Source organism: Drosophila arizonae, chromosome 3, assembly GCF_054131065.1.
Source record: "Drosophila arizonae isolate 15081-1271.41 chromosome 3, UAZ_ARI_1.0, whole genome shotgun sequence".
NCBI classification, from domain to species: Eukaryota; Metazoa; Arthropoda; class Insecta; order Diptera; family Drosophilidae; genus Drosophila; species Drosophila arizonae.
Genome location: NC_142923.1, coordinates 28,473,945 through 28,489,865, shown reverse-complemented (window position 1 = coordinate 28,489,865; position 15,921 = coordinate 28,473,945). Strand labels below are relative to the sequence as shown.

The window sequence follows — 15,921 nt, the reverse complement described above, 5'->3', positions numbered from 1 at the left end:
TACAATTGAATTTTTTCTTAGAGTGTATGCTTTAATTTATATTTATCCTTGTTTAAGAAAGACTTTAAGCTTTATATTTAATTTTTTTAGTTATTAGATTTTTAAAAATATTTTTATTCATAAAACAAAAAGAGAGTATGTTGACATTGATAGCTTCCAAAGCATAAACTAACAATAGATCATGCTGATAATAGATTTAAGAGTTAAACAAATAATAGAAATTCCATTTAAGCATAATAATATAGCAGAAACTGAATGGAACCAAATAATAACTTCGATCGTTGAATTTTGTGGATAGTATATGTTTTTTCTTTTTTAATTTTATAGGCAGTTCCCGTAAAACGCTCAACAAGAGACATTGAAACAGAGAGAAGTCTACGACAAAAATAACAACGACGACGATTGATAACAACGGCGACTGTACCTAGGCAAAGGGTTAATTGATTAACCGCCATAGAAACTATGAAAGTCCAGGAAATCCATGGAGTCTGTTTGATTTTGCTGTTGTTGGTCGAGCTACGCGCGAGAGAGATGGATCGATGATAGTCGATCATGGGAAATGAAATGATGAGGTGAGTTTTGAAGGTGGTTTGTAATTATTGTGGTTGAGGTGGTGGAGAGCAGGAGAAATAGAGAGTTATGGTAGGAAAGTGGTAGAATATATATATGTATAGTATATATATAGGTTGGTAAAACAGAGCCAAAAGTGTTCGACTGCCAAGACCTCAATGGGAGACTCACCAGCTTCTTGAAGCAGTCCTCAAAGAAGGCGGTCATCGAACGATACAGATGACGCTTCACACCCGACAAGCTGTGCCCCTCGTCCGGGTAGATTTGCTGCTTGTAGAGCACCCCTTTGCTGGTTAGAGCCCGGGCCAGCACCATCGACTGCTGGACATGGACATTGTCGTCCGCCGTGCCGTGCACGAGCAGGAACTGTCGCTCGCGCAGATTGTCCACGTATTTGGATAGATCGCTCTCCTCGTAGCCCTTGTAGTTGTCGGTCACATTGGGAAAGCTGAGATAGCGCTCCGCGTAGGTGGAATCTGCGAGTGCAATGCGATTACAGATGGATGCCCATAGAATGTGAAGGTGTAGGCTTACCATATAGCTTCCAATTTGTCACCGGGGACACGCTGATGCCGCATTGAAAGATCGACTGTTGTCCAGCGAGAGCAAGAGCAGCTGTGTAACCGCCGTAGCTCCAGCCCCAGACACCCATGCGCCGAGCATCGATGAAATGCAGATTGTCGCGCAGATATTCGCTGACTTCCAGCTGATCGGAGACCTCAACGCTGCCCAGGCGCTTGTAGACCTCATGGAGCAGCTGATAGCCCTGGCCCGACGAGCCGCGTCCATCGATCTCGATCACAATGTAATCCTTGGTGCCCGCCAAATACGTGTTCCAGTCCACGTGCCAGCGATCGGTCACCAGCTGGGTGCCCGGGCCCGAGTAAACGTGCAGTATGGTGGGATAGCGTGTGATCTCATCCTCGCGCAGCACGGGCGGCAAGTGGAGGCGCACCTGGGCATGGTAGCCCCCAGAGATCATGACGGGAAAGGTTTTCACCTGTGGCAACGCGACCTTAGCCATTTTCTCCTTAAGCCTCGTGTTATTCTGCACGGTGGCAAGCAGCTCGAGAAATTGCAACTTGGGCTCAATATTTTCCTCGACAGGAGCATCCGTTGGCAGCTGCTTTTCGCCCTGCTTCTTGGCCTTGGCTCCACCGGCCAGTTTCAAGCCATATATTATGGAGCTGGGCACGACTGGGCCCAGGCATTCCAACAGCACAAAGCGAGCCCGAAGCGCCAGCGGAAATTGTGCCTCATGGTACAAACAATCGCTGGGTGGTGGGGGCAGGGCTCCGCCATGGGCATGCGACTGGCGCTGTTGCTCCACGGGCATTGCTGGCGGCGGTGGCAGCGACTCCGCCTCTTCAGAGTCCTCCCAGTCGTCGTCCCATGCGGTCACTAGCTTTGGCGGCGATTTGGTGTGACCCTCGTCATAGCCATCGCTGTTGTGCTTTAGCGCCGGACACGTCAGACAGTCCGGTGCCTGCAGAGCCTGGCCCTGGCGAGCGGGCAGGGCGGAGACTCGATACAAATGCTGTTGAGAGGGCAAACGCTCGGGTGTGCCTAAAAAATATCTGTGAGCCGAAATTTTGTGGGGGTTAGGCAACGCTTCAATAATTGAATTTACTGCACAAAAGGTGGAACAACTTTAACTTAAACTTGAAATTGAATTGACATAATCTTAAGGTAGGCGAGTGGGCATTATTTAGAGTCTCAAGCAGATATATCCTCTCAGCCGTCTACGAAAATTTGACTTCATAACTTTACATATTTGTGTCTTTATGGAAAGTAATTGAAAACATTAGCTAGACGTTATTGAACTTTTGACCTCAAATATTTGCACACAAAAGGATTAACTTTGAGTAGAAATAACTTGTAAGAGGGATTTATTAATTTTAGTTCTGAACCCACTTTCTGCTGTACATATTTTAGTTAAATTATAGGGAAAGTTTGCTTAGAAAAATTTTTATAACTTTTAAATAGTTTTCATTAGTTTAGGCTTGAAATTTCAATTATAATATGAATATTATGAAATAAATGGTAAACACATTTTATCTGATCAACTTGGGCGCTCGCAAATTCAGTTTATGAGGATAACTGCGGGAATCCTTAACCTGGTTATCAATTACCTGTGAGCATTGTGCAGCTTTAAATATGAATTGCTTAATAAAACTACCTTTAGTTTATTATTATTATTATATATTATTATTAATATATTATATTATGATTTGTCCAAATTTCTTTGAATTCTTCTCGCAAATATAATTATTGACCTAAAGTAGAATATATCAATGCATATTTAAAACTCTTTAGCTTAAAATCTTACTAATATTTTAGTTAATTTGTAAGAAATCCGCACAGACAGAATTTTCTTAGGGAAGTCAAGAAAAGTATTAAACAAAATAATAAATTTAATTTAACTATTCTATATAGGCGGAAATTTCTTAAGAAAGTTGAAAAAGTTTTTGAACTGAAGTTATTTTAATTTACTTTAAATTGTTGTCAATTCATACTTGGATGTTTTCCTTTTACTATCTGTAAAATCTCTACTCTCTCGACAATTTTTTTCTAGTTGTGCTCTGCTTTTATAAAATCATTCACGTTTCGTGCGTTAAAGTCAGTTTATGTGATACTTAAAGTTGTCGATGGTCAACGGTAAGCGCGATTCGGGATTCAGTTTTGAGTGGGGCTGTCGAATTGCTGCTTCCGTTAGCTACTTACATCCAATTATCGAGTTGATCCCAGTGCAGAAGTCGATTCACCTCGTAGGGGCCGTGAGTGAGGGGCAGCACCCGATTATTGTCAATGTCCACGTGCACGATGTGCCGGAAATAGCCTGTCCGATTACGATGGAAGCGAGAGGGGAAGGAGGGGCGGAAGAGTTGATTGTGAATCGAGCTCAAAACAAAAGCCGGATTGACATATGGCTCACTTACCAAACGAGCCGTCGCGCAGCGGAGATATGGCCACATAGAGGCTCGCATTTGCCGCAAACAATGGCACCGAGACGGTGTCCACCCAGCCGCGTCCATCGCCGCTCACACGATGCGTCTGCACACAAGGATAAACAGACACACGCACACACATAAATTGACTATGAGCAGAAACAGGCTTAATTAGGTCAAATACAACCTACCTCAGTGCACACGAACGAGGGACTCCTGCAAACGCTGACCACGGATATGTTCTGCGGTCGATTCAGCCACACCACGGCGATCTCCTTGGCGCTCACCCAGCTGGCGCTGCTAAAGTAATGATCCCTGTAGGGTTGAAGGAGCAGACAAGTAGAATAAGTTAGCTGTGGAGTCAAACCCAAGGACCATCCATACGCACTCATTCTGCAGTATTTTTGGGGGTGTTAGATCCGTGATGTGTATCTTCTGTGGATCCGATAGGTCAGCCACGCGCAAGGTAACTGTGGGATTCTGTGTGCCCGGCTTTGGATAGCTGAGAAGAAGAGAAAAACCCATGGAAAGAGTGCAACCAAGTCTATCTATCAAGGGCAAATGTAAGCATTTCTATCAGGGACCGCAAATAAGAGTTATGAATATAACAAAATTGAGGCTCAAAGGGAGAGGAAATCACTCAAATGCTATTTTTTTTACTTATGTGTCTCTCTTTCCTGAATACTTCATTCTACTGAATTGCGTAAACTTTTGATAAACTATCTAAACTCCCAATTAAAATTGTAGCTCTGCATATCATCATCATCTAAGACCATAAATAACTAACTAAATGTTAAAATCATTTAATTTATCTTATTAATTTAATTGGATATATTTAAATTGTTTACGTGTTGTCAGTGATTCTAATCAGGCTTTAAATTAAGACAGCTCAATTTAAAATTTGGTTTTGCACTTGAGCTAAAGTTGAACGTTTAAATTCGTGGCATATTCAATTACCACTGATGGGATCTACACTTATCCACACACACACACAAACACGCATACACACACATTTGCATAAATAAGTCCCAAATGATGATATTACACTAAACACAACAGGTTAGTTGGCAATTTTGTCAGCTTCGTAAGCCCAAGGGACGAAGCAAGGAATTTGAGCATTTGAACCTTTGTGCATTTGGCAATTTATCAAATCGCAAATGACAGCAGCTCAGCTTCGAATTCTGAAAGGACTAACGTGGCCAAGTGCCAAAAGTCTTGCATTTGCTGCCAACTAATTTTAGTGTCCAGTCGAGCTAGTCGAGTGCAACTGACTGAGTGCTACTCTATACTCTGTCCCCTATAGAATAGTGATTGCTGAATGTTTTATTAAGAGCATAATGACTACAATTGGCATACAGCTTGTGATTGTATGGAATTCGGGATTCGATTATATCAGTGCGATATTTATTAGTCCCATTTATTCAATAGATAATTCGAAATCAGTATTCATCTGATATCAATTATAATATTAAATGTTTAATTTAAAAATTTTTTAAAACTGTCTCTACTCCACAGCTCCTTTCTGGATGATAAGGCAATATGATGTAAACAGAAAATAAGCTCGAACATTTATCATTTAATTTTAACTTGTTTGTTGATAGTTGTTTCTAGACGATATGCCTTCTAGTAGTTTGTGAACATCTTATAGGAATGCTGCTACACGTTCACAGCATTTTTATACCTTCCTTCATAGCTGGGCACATTTGGGCGAGCCCCGTAGAGATAGGGAGTGCCGAAAACTATCTGCACCTCATGAATTTTAAGCATTCGCTTACCCGAGCACTATTTAGGGCTAATGACAGTCACGAGCACATCATTAACACCTAATCGAAAAGTAATATTGCCTGGGACATGGCACAACTTACCGTAAGGATCTAATTTCCGGATACAAGTTGGCATGCGGATTAGTGCCACCAGCTGAGCCACCGCCCCCGCCATTTGCATTGCCAGTGGCATGACTCGTGCCGCCTGTCGCAGCACCACCTGCGGCGCCTGCAGAGGTGGTGCCATACCATGCAAAGTGCTGCTCCTGCACGTGTGTATCGTTGAAGCTGGCGTAGAGCAGCAGGTGCCCCTCATCCGGCAACCAAATGGCATTATTTGTATGCAGAATTTCCTCTAAGAACGGGGAGATATAATATGAGTAACGACTATGTCTGAAGTGTCACGAATATGTTGTGTTTCTTTATTGAATGATAACGATAATTGCCAACAAGCGTTCAGCTTCCTCTGCGAAAGGAATAGACTACAATATGAATAATGACTTGATAAGGAAATATTTCGCATCTGTAACTCTAACTATATATGTATGTGGAATTTTACTAAATTTTTTTACTGTAGAAGCGAATGCTGAATACTCTATATGTTCATTACAAAATGATAAATGGTTAAGATGTCTATAAAATATGTTTGCTGCAGTAGTTTCTATTTTAATTTAAATTTTTGTTTTGTGAAATATAATAGGAAATTTTAAAAAGAAAATAGAAAATAAATAGCGACAATCAAATTGCTCTAAAATGTAAAGTTTTATTGAAAATATATATATATATATATATATATATATATATATATATATATATATATATATATATATATATATATATATATATATATATATATATATCTATATATATATCTATATATCTCTATATATCTATATCTATATATCTATCTATCTATATCTATATATATATCTATATATATAAAGAAAAGTTGTGTAAAAGTGAAGACTGCTTATAACTTGATTTGGGCTGAACCAATTTTCATGGTTTTTGATTTGTTGGATTTGTCTCCGCAACGAGTTTTAGTATAGGGTCTTAAAAATACTGAAAAAATTTGCCGAATACTTGAAAAACGCGGTTTTTTCCCCAAATGTTCAAATTTTTTTTATACCCAGTAGGCTTGGTAACAGTGACAGTTTTGACAATAGTGTAGAAGTAAATAAACAAATGTAGTCAGTCAGTCTACGGTCTCCTGACCTCGAGCAGACCTGACTATTCAAAAAAAAAAAAAAAAAAAAAAAATTTTTCAAATCAAAAGGAAAAATATTTCAAATCAAAAATCTGCAAAAAATCAAAAGATTAAAACCTGACTGTTCAAAAAATAAATAAAAAATTAAAAATTCGAAATTAAAAAAAAAAAAAGGTAATTATTAAAAAGTGTATTTTTGGCTTTTTATATTTTCGGACTTTTAAACTTTATAAATATTTCAAATCAAAAATCTGCAAAAATTAAAAAAAAAATCAAAAGATTAAAACCTAACAATCAAAAATAAATAAAAAATTCAAAATTCAAAATTCGAAATTAAAAAAAAAAAGTTAATTATTAAAAATTGTATTTTTGGACTTTTACAAAAGCTAAATATCTCGAAAGTTCAGGTATTTGTTTGTCTCAAACATAAATTTGTGTAAATTATTTATATTTATATTTCTCGATTGTTTTATATGGTTTTGTGCGAGGGCAGTATTACTATTAATAAAAATGCCGCGTCCTAGAAGATCTAATCTTTCCCGGCGGACCCATAATGCAATTAGGCAACGGAATAGCGCGAGTCAATTATCTGACGAAGAGCGAGAAATCGCCCGAGAAAGGCTCCGCGTTAGTACCCAGGGAAGAAGGGCCTTAATTCGTGCTTCTCAAAGAGAGGCAGCCCGTGAAATGGCAATAAAAAATGGTTCAAGGATTGATTTGAATCGAGCAGCGTTTCGATATGATTGCACCATTGATTACAGCTTGAATCGTTTAGTTTGCATTGGTCCAATGGACGTTGTTTGCTAGCATTGTGGCGCATTGAAGTTTGCTGGTGAAACGCCCGGTTTGTGCTGCCTTAGTGGTAAAGTGACATTGCCATTAGCGGTCACCATAGCCATTGCGTTCCCTGCTTTATGGCGAAACACTAGAATCACGACATTTTCTAGCGAACACTCAAAAATACAATGCCTGTTTCCAAATGACATAATTTGGGGCGGAAAATATTGGAGACGGATATTTAAGGTAATTTACGTTAAAAATTTTATTTTCTATGACTGCCAAAAAAAAATTTTGAATAATGTAGTTTGTTAGATTTCTGTAAATAGTGTTTGTAAATATAACTATAACTATGGCTTTGAATTTAAAGATTCAAGGCCAGATTTGCCATCGCATTGGATCATTGCAACCTATTGAAGATGCACAGCAAAAATTCTTGCAAATATACTTCATGGGCAATATGGAAGAACAACTTGACCGGCGTCAAGAAATGAACACAGCTATGAAAAGAGCAATTCTCCATGATTTGCATGCTTAGAAATTTAAACCAACCAAAACTGTGCAATGGAACGCGTTTGGTGATAAGAAAACTGATGAGCAATGTGATTCACGCGTTGATACTCAAAGGAAAATTTAAAGATGAGGAAGTTCTTATTCCTAGGATTCCGATGAGCTCAACAGATATGCCCTTTGAATTTAAACGAATTCAATTCCCGCTTCGTCTTGCCTTCGCCATGACGATCAACAAGTCACAGGGCCAATCTTTGACTATTTGTGGCCTCAATCTAGAAAATGCGTGTTTTTCTCATGGTCAATTGTACGTGGCATGCTCACGTGTTGGCAAACGATCCGCATTATTTGTTCTTGCACCCGACCAAAAAACGAAGAATGTCGTTTACAACAAGGTGCTTGAATGAAAATCCGATTAATAAATTTATCAGTGTATCCCAGCCTGAACAACATAGCTTTCAACAATTTTTTACCTAGAAATAATATAGAGGGCAATGCAACGTTTGCCGGGCCAGCTAGTATATATATATATATATATATATATATATATCTTGATTTATCTATTACTATACCATATATCATTAAATCTAAAACTTGAGTGAAGATCCAATAGAAAATAAATAATATAAGGCAAAGAGTTTTCTGCCATATTAAATAATATATCATCTTTCTTTCCTTCTTTTGAATAATATATATTTGCCTAATAGATACTTTTTAGTATTTTTATAATACTAGAGCTAAAAGTTGGAGTCCATTTTCTTGAAAATGTACAATTGGTAGTTTTCAAGCAATGAACTTTACTTTAGTTCACTAGTTCATTTAACACATGAACACTTCATGAACAGTTAGAACTGCCTAATTACCTAATTATCTTCATAGGTGATCTATTGAGTAAATGAGCGTGCTGAATCTACTTATTGCCAATATAAACCTACCTTCGTATAGCCAGTCGGGTATGCCGTTGTAGACAATACCCGGCACCGAGTCGTGAGTGACGCGATAGGCGTGTGAGTCACGAACTTCTTTGCGATAGTAAATATCATAGTTGTGCACCCAGATCAGCGCATTTCCAGAGTTGACGAATCGCGCATAGTGCATATAAGGCCATTCCTCCTGCTGGGGATCGTAGCGCAATTTAATCGCTTCGCTGCAAAGGGAATTGGTATTTATGAGATCCGCGGAGAGAGGCGGAAGTGGCCCACTTACCTCGTCTGTATGTCGAAGAGCGTGTACTGTGCCAAATACGAGTGCCGAAACAGCTTGGCCACATTCTGGGCCAGAAGCAGGTAACGCTTATCTGCTGATATGCTGAATGCGAAGGGCGCCAGGGTTTTCTGTGCACATAGAGAAGATGCGCCAAATTAGTAGCAGCTCATTCAAAATGCCTGCCATTAAGTGCGTTCTTCGGAATGTTGAAAGCTGATTTCAAATGAATTTTGCACTCAAATGGCTGTTAAGCAGCTGCCATAACAATGCGTCGTTTACATAATGGCAAACGCTGCGTATGCGTAATTTTAATTAACATTTTTTAATTGCTTGCACAGCGCGTGCTCTGCAAATGCGCTCATCTCAGCTGTACGAATTTCTAATTTAGATTTGTTAATTAATCGCTGAAGTACGCCAGATAAGGACAAACTGCCTCAAATGGCTTTCTGTGAAACTTGAACAAATAAGTGAAAGTGTGCCCGGATAGGTATCTAGTAAGTCACTTCAATCTATTTGCTTAGCTGACAAACAAAACGAATTTAACCTGAGGCCTTAAGTGTCTTATTCAAATCAAGCATTCAATTTGTCTCAATTTACATAAGCCGACAATGTTTTTCCAAAAAGTTTTTGCATTGAAAATAAACTTTTATATAATCCCTTGTGTTTGTTTGATGAAACTACTTCTGCTATTTACGATTATTAGCATTCAGAATTATTGAACTAAAATTAAAATTGCTGACAAGCTGCATCCTTCTAATAATGAAATTTATTTAAACGCAGCATATTAGCATTTGGGTATATTTATTAGCGCTATTTATCTTTGTTTATCTTTGTATTAAATTAATTTTGCAATCAACTGCTTAGTGAAACTATATGTCTTATGTTAAATTAAATTATAAATGCAATTATAGCTTGCAAGATTTTATTTAGTGCAACTATATATCATCCTCTAGCACTTCAATTAATATTTTATTAGATTTTTTTTATTTAAGCCTTAAATGGCTTTATATAGCTTTACGTAAAATGACTGAAAACTGGCTCAAATATATTATTTTATTGCTTACAACTGATTTATTAATTTGAGTTTATTCATTAGAGTCTTAAGCGCCAAGTGCATAAGTAAAAAGAAAACCTATCCAAGTCTTGATTATTCCAGCTGCTTACTAAGTCGATCATTTGAATTAAATCCAAGTTTAATCAGCTAAACATTATTGTTTACTTTCGAATTGAATTTGTTTAGTCTCAACTACTATCTAACCGGGCTGAGCGATTCCTTTCTACTGGCTGCTCATTAATTATTAGCCGAGTGTTGACACAAGCGATTGTGTTTGCTTTGCATGTTGCAGTTGTCGTTTGGCAGTCTGTGGCACTTGTTGCTGCATTTGTTGCTGGAAGAGAGCAACCAATGGGTGTTTCGCAACTGTCAAATGTGGGCTCCACTCCTGTGGGCGCCTTCAGCGTGTTGCCTTATTTGTTTGTTTTTCAATTTCAGAACGCGCATTATTCATTAGAAAATTGTTTCAGCCGAATAGCTACCCCAACCCTTGAATATAAATACATACATTTACAAATACATATATATATATATATATATTTCCTGGCTCATGTTTACCCAAGCATTGACATAAGAATCGTTTGGCTTTTATCGTTATGGCGTAGCGATAACTTGGCTCATTTGTTTTTGCCTACTTTGCTGCGTTCCCTATAGTCTGTCTGTCTATGTACGTGTGTGTGTGTGTGTGTGTGTGTGTGTGTTTGTATTCACGTCTATGTGTGTGTATCAGTTAACAGTGCCTGCCAACTGTTTGGCTGCCAAGTCAAGTGTGTACACTTGAGATAGCAGTAGCCGCGCCCCCTTGCCGCCCACACCCCCAATCGTAAATAACATGCTGCAAATATTTATTCAGCTCCCAGATAAGCAATAAGCATACACTGCAGGCCCACAGCGATGGCCAGGGCAAGGGATAAAAATGTACTTACAAATGTCACATTAGACATGAGAATGCGTTCCGTGCGATTGGCTGCATTCAGCAGGCAGATGCGACCCAACTGATCCTGATACAAAAACTCCTCAGCTGCGAAACGGGAAAAGATTAAATGAAATACTGTGAGCTCTGGCTTGGGTACATTTCCACATGTCCAGTTAGGATGTCAGTTAATAAAAGTTTTTAATATGAGTTTATTTAAAATTGAAGAAAAAAGCTAACGATGTTTAAATTGCTATAAAATGTTTATTTATATTATTAGAGGGGGGCAGCAAGAAAATCATCTCCGAGTCGGTACTTGTGGAGGTCAATAGAGGGGAAAAGACAGTGCAAGTAAATTTCTGGTAAAAAGTAGGCAAAAATCTTTCTTTAAATATCAGTCAGGCGTCGTTATTTCAATTTAATTACAAACAGTTATTTGTATATGATTTCACTTGTCTCAATTTCACTTTAATTGACTTCCTGATAAGATAACATTTAATTGAAAGCGCATATTTTATAATAATTAATTTTCATTCCATGCTCATATTGATTTTATTGTATGATGAATAAATATTTTCCGTGACAAGCAATTAATTCAGTAGAATTTAAATGCTATGTGAGCTCTTCAACTCCCTCAATTGATGAATAGACAATGTTAAGCATTGAACTACATTCGATTTTATTTGGATATTGTAAAGAGATAGACATTGAAGGTGAAAATCCTTTTAAATATATTTATAGATGAAACACAACAACAAAAATTCTGAATAATTTTGAAATTAACTATCCCCTTTGAAATGGAAGGACATTAATCATGAAAAATCAATTAGCTCTTCTTCATGTTTTGTAACCTTAGAATCTTTACTAACAGATAATTTAACATTAAAGCTTAGCCATTGAATGTGAGATTAATTTTAAGTATATTTACAGACGAAAGACAATATCCAAAAATTCTGAATAATTTTGAAATTAACTATCCGTTTTGAAATGGAAATGCATTAATTATAAAGTGGACCAATTAGCTCGTCTTCGTGCTTTGTAGCCTTCGACACTTAACTAGCAGTTAAGCCAACATTAAAATTTATGAAGGTAATTAACAGTAAGTTAACATACAATTTAGTATGAGTGACACACCTTAACTAGACATTGAGGAAGAGCCTATGCTACGAGTAGAGTTGGGTTTATCTTGGTTTCAACTGCTATGCTTACCATCGATCCAGCTGCCATTCGCGCGCTGTGGAACGTAGAGTCCGTCGACAATGTCCTGCAGCTTGATGCGTTGCCCCTTGACGCGCGGTCCCTCATCGGGGGGCGTGAGCAGCACCTTTTTTGATAAATGCAGAAATTTTATATGTTGTTTTCTATATGCGCAGTAGGACAACAAACCACAACAACGAACGAGAGAACAACATCAACACAAAATGGAAACAATGGGAAAATGGAATAGGAATTTCAAAGAGGTGCACACAAATATCACGCAGCCAGGTTGTAAGGAAAGAAAAATAAATAAACAAACAAAGAAGAAGACAAAAATGAGCGAAACGTATTTACACAAACAGCATTTGAGGTTTTCAATTGTCATAATACCCTGTTCACACTGTGCAAGCGAGAGTATTCGCGCTCGCATAAAGTCTGAAAGCTGAAAGTAGTTCGATAACTGTGAACAGAGTATTACAAAGTCGGTATTATCCGACAGAATTTCGACATCTTTTTCATCTGTACATTGTGACCATAAAAAAATACAATTGCAATGGACTATTGTGAATATTGTGGTTTTATGTGTATGTGTATGTATTTGTACAGTCGTGTATGTGTGAGTGAGTAAATATTGCGTTCGTATTAATTTCATTTGGAATATGTTTCCTTTTGGTTAGGTACAAAGTTACAACACCGAAAATTCTTGGAGTTGGATTTTTAATTAATATTTTCATTGCATTGAATCAATTGAATTTTCTCTCAGGGAATGTAATGTGTACACTGAAAATATTTACCACGGGCTTGCCACTTACCACCGAGGTTACAATCAGGGCCAGCACAATGATAATCACCAGCAAAGCGATGAGAATGCCGCGCCAGTTGCGTTGATTCGGGTTGCTAGAAACCAACTGGAAAAGGGAAATGCGGAAATTATAAAACAATGTGCAACAAGAGCTACAAGAAAATAAAAATATTCTTAGGGTAAAATAAAATTTGGAAACCCATTCGAAATTCCTTGCAGTCTTTACTTGATATAATTTCAATATTCTTTATTCACATGATAGATTTTTATAAATTTTACTTTCTTAATTGACATTTGATTTCTTCACTTTCAATCTGTTAATTTATATTCTAAAAACTTACTTTGTGTTAAATTGTTCATATTTCGTAAGTGCATTTTTCTATATACTGCATGGGAATAACATACTTCAATCACAACAATTTCCAGATTTCTTTTGTAATACGATATAAATTTACCAAAAAATAATTAGAATACCCTCAACAAATTGTTGAGCAAAAAACACAATTAAAGCCACGTGCTACAAATTAGAGACCCGAAAACATGTGCGGCCACAAAAATCAGAAGCAAATTAGAAGCTGGCCAAAGGGATGCAACGGAAAGGAAACCTTTTATCCCAGTCCACTCTCAACTTATGATTCACCAAGTTTAGGGCCTGCCACAGAATATTCAAGGTTCAACAGCCTGATTAATTTATGTATAAGGAGGCAAAACTTACTAGACAGTGCACGCACGCACACACTGACATACACAGACATTCACACACGCAGTGTACGCTCAGAGAAAGAGTCAAGTTACATTAACTCGAATATGTCCTTGTTCTCAATTTCTTCAGCAGAAAACAAAATTTATATTTCAAACATTCCTCCAATACTGAAAATATGCCTAGTAAGAATACTTAAATGAATTAACAGATATCTTATAGACAAGAAAGGCCTCTATATTTAAGCCTTTAGTGTTGTTCATTTTAAAAAACTTCAAATTAAATTAAAAACATACTCTCCATTAAAGATGCTACAAAATAAATTAGTTCAGGTATAAGCATATATACAAAGCACAGTTATTTTCTGTATTAGTCATATACATAGTTCAAAACATTTTCTAATGCATATATTTTGTGGAAAGATTGTTTTAAAAGGTTTATAAAATTTAATTTGTATGTCGAAATACGATATATCTCTTAACAAGTATATGACATAAATTTAAGAAAAGCCAGAATTTATTTTCCCGGGTATTAAAGATACTATAAAAAAATGATGAGATTTCGCTCAGTGTGCAGTTAAGTACGATGTTGATCTTAATACGATATATACTTTAATAAATATACGATATATATTTTAAAGACTCCACACTTTGAATTCTTCAACATATTCAAGATACTACAAAAATAATATGGGTTTTCGCTCAGTGTATAATTTGTAATATAGATGTCTGATGTTATGCCTGCATGCATACAAATTGAGCCGCAGCCAATTCTTTACAATACCCGCGCCTAATGCATACTTAATGTAGTCAATAAACAGCGAAACAATAACTACAACCAACATTTTATCAACGTTTTTATTTTTTTTGTTTTGTTTCTGAGCAACAACTTTGCGAAATGTGGCAATCCTAACAAACGACTCGTACGCGCTGACACCGACTTCTACTCATTTTATCGGTTGGCATAATTACTCTGTGGGTTAGTGATTAAGTCAGTTGGTTAGTCAATCATGTCAGCCATAAACATTTACGGCTATATATACACACACACACATACACATACAACAGATTTCCATAACAGGATAATTAATTAATTATGCTGAGCTAGAGCTTTTGCCTAGCAGAAAAATATAATTACTTATTAATTGTGTGCCGGATCTTAATCAGGTGGAAATCGTCTAAAGCAAGGGCAAATTATCGAAGGAAATCAATACAGAAATTAGTTACCCATTTGTACAGAATTAATATTAAGAAGAAACGGCTCATTAGTATGTCTAAGCGAAACTTAACTATGCAAGCTTAATATTGTTCAAGCTTCCTTATAAACAAGTAAGAAGGCTCCAGTCGAGACTGCTCGACTAGGAGATACCCTGAACCCTCCAAGCTGATATTCTAATCATTCTGCACTTCTTTTATGCACACATACAGACACATGCATCCACACGCACGCATAAGCCTGCGTTCTGCTAACTGCGCAGTAAGCAGCGACTGCGCTTGGGCTGCGCTGCAGTGTGAGCAATATTATGAGAATTTATTTGCTGAATAATTTCTTTTGTAGACATACAATCTTAATGAAACTCAGAGAGCTTCAGAGCCTGATGATATGGTTGAAATGTGTGTGCATTCCAAAGCACAAGTCTCTAGTACTTGAAATGCGTTTTTTACAAATAGTGGGCAAAGGGGGTGTGGTATCCAAAATCTGTAAATTACAAAATCTTCGTATCAACTGTATATACGCAATAAATCAAAAGGCTCTAGGTCGAAAAGTATTCAAATTAGGCTGGAAAAAACAAATTCATTTTTTCGATTATTCTCGATAAAAAAGTTATTGGATGAGTTATCGAAAAAAATTGTACTGCGTATGGTACACACGAGAATGCATTCCAAATTTCAGCTCTCTGGCTCTTGTAACTTCTGAGATCGACGCACTCATACCGACGGACGGACGGACAGGCAGACGGACAGGGATATATCGACTCAGCTCGTCGTGCTGATCAAGAATATATATACTTTATGGGGTCTGCCACGCCTCCTTCTGCACGTTACACACTTTTTCACAAAACCATTATTCTCTGATTTCTCATTTTCAATAAAAACCAAAAGCCACATTCCGATTAAAAGAACATGGGACACTTAAGCTTCCGTTAGTAAAGAATATTTCAAAAGTGTCTTTTCAATTTTAGAAACGAAAATAAAAATATCTTTGTCATGGGAAAAGTAGTAAGATAGTAGGGTAATTTTTGCAGAGATTTGCATGTAATGTACCAATATTGTA

At 37.2% G+C, this 15,921-nt stretch overlaps 1 protein-coding gene and 1 long non-coding RNA gene across 6 annotated transcripts in view; one reads left to right on the top strand and one right to left on the bottom strand.

Annotated features, from left to right (window-relative positions):
- Dpp10 (Dipeptidyl peptidase 10) overlaps positions 1-15,921 on the bottom strand; it is a 53,274-nt gene that overhangs the window by 5,098 nt on the left and 32,255 nt on the right. Inside the window, exons 3-15 of one of the 3 annotated variants that reach the window (XM_018004537.2) lie at positions 12,958-13,053; positions 12,158-12,272; positions 10,962-11,056; positions 8,982-9,109; positions 8,711-8,922; positions 5,384-5,636; positions 3,907-4,020; positions 3,710-3,833; positions 3,510-3,624; positions 3,295-3,409; positions 1,105-2,147; positions 742-1,046; positions 425-516 (exon numbers count right to left, since the gene is read on the bottom strand). In XM_018004537.2, the coding sequence (XP_017860026.1) occupies positions 445-516; positions 742-1,046; positions 1,105-2,147; positions 3,295-3,409; positions 3,510-3,624; positions 3,710-3,833; positions 3,907-4,020; positions 5,384-5,636; positions 8,711-8,922; positions 8,982-9,109; positions 10,962-11,056; positions 12,158-12,272; positions 12,958-13,053 (2,787 nt within the window). In that variant the 3' untranslated portion in view covers positions 425-444. Of the gene's footprint in view, positions 1-424; positions 517-741; positions 1,047-1,104; positions 2,148-3,294; positions 3,410-3,509; positions 3,625-3,709; positions 3,834-3,906; positions 4,021-5,383; positions 5,637-8,710; positions 8,923-8,981; positions 9,110-10,961; positions 11,057-12,157; positions 12,310-12,957; positions 13,054-15,921 lie in introns of all 3 variants that reach the window. The other 2 variants (XM_089465888.1, XM_018004540.2) reach the window with 2 other exon arrangements.
- On the top strand, positions 6,232-8,229 carry LOC149269999 (uncharacterized). Of its 3 annotated transcripts, XR_016269264.1 has the most exons (3): positions 6,254-6,895; positions 6,982-7,511; positions 7,636-8,229. It is a non-coding gene; the product is annotated as an uncharacterized LOC149269999 (long non-coding RNA). The 3 variants fall into 3 exon arrangements; XR_016269262.1 differs by having other exon boundaries at positions 6,232-7,511; XR_016269263.1 differs by having other exon boundaries at positions 6,232-7,511; positions 7,573-8,229.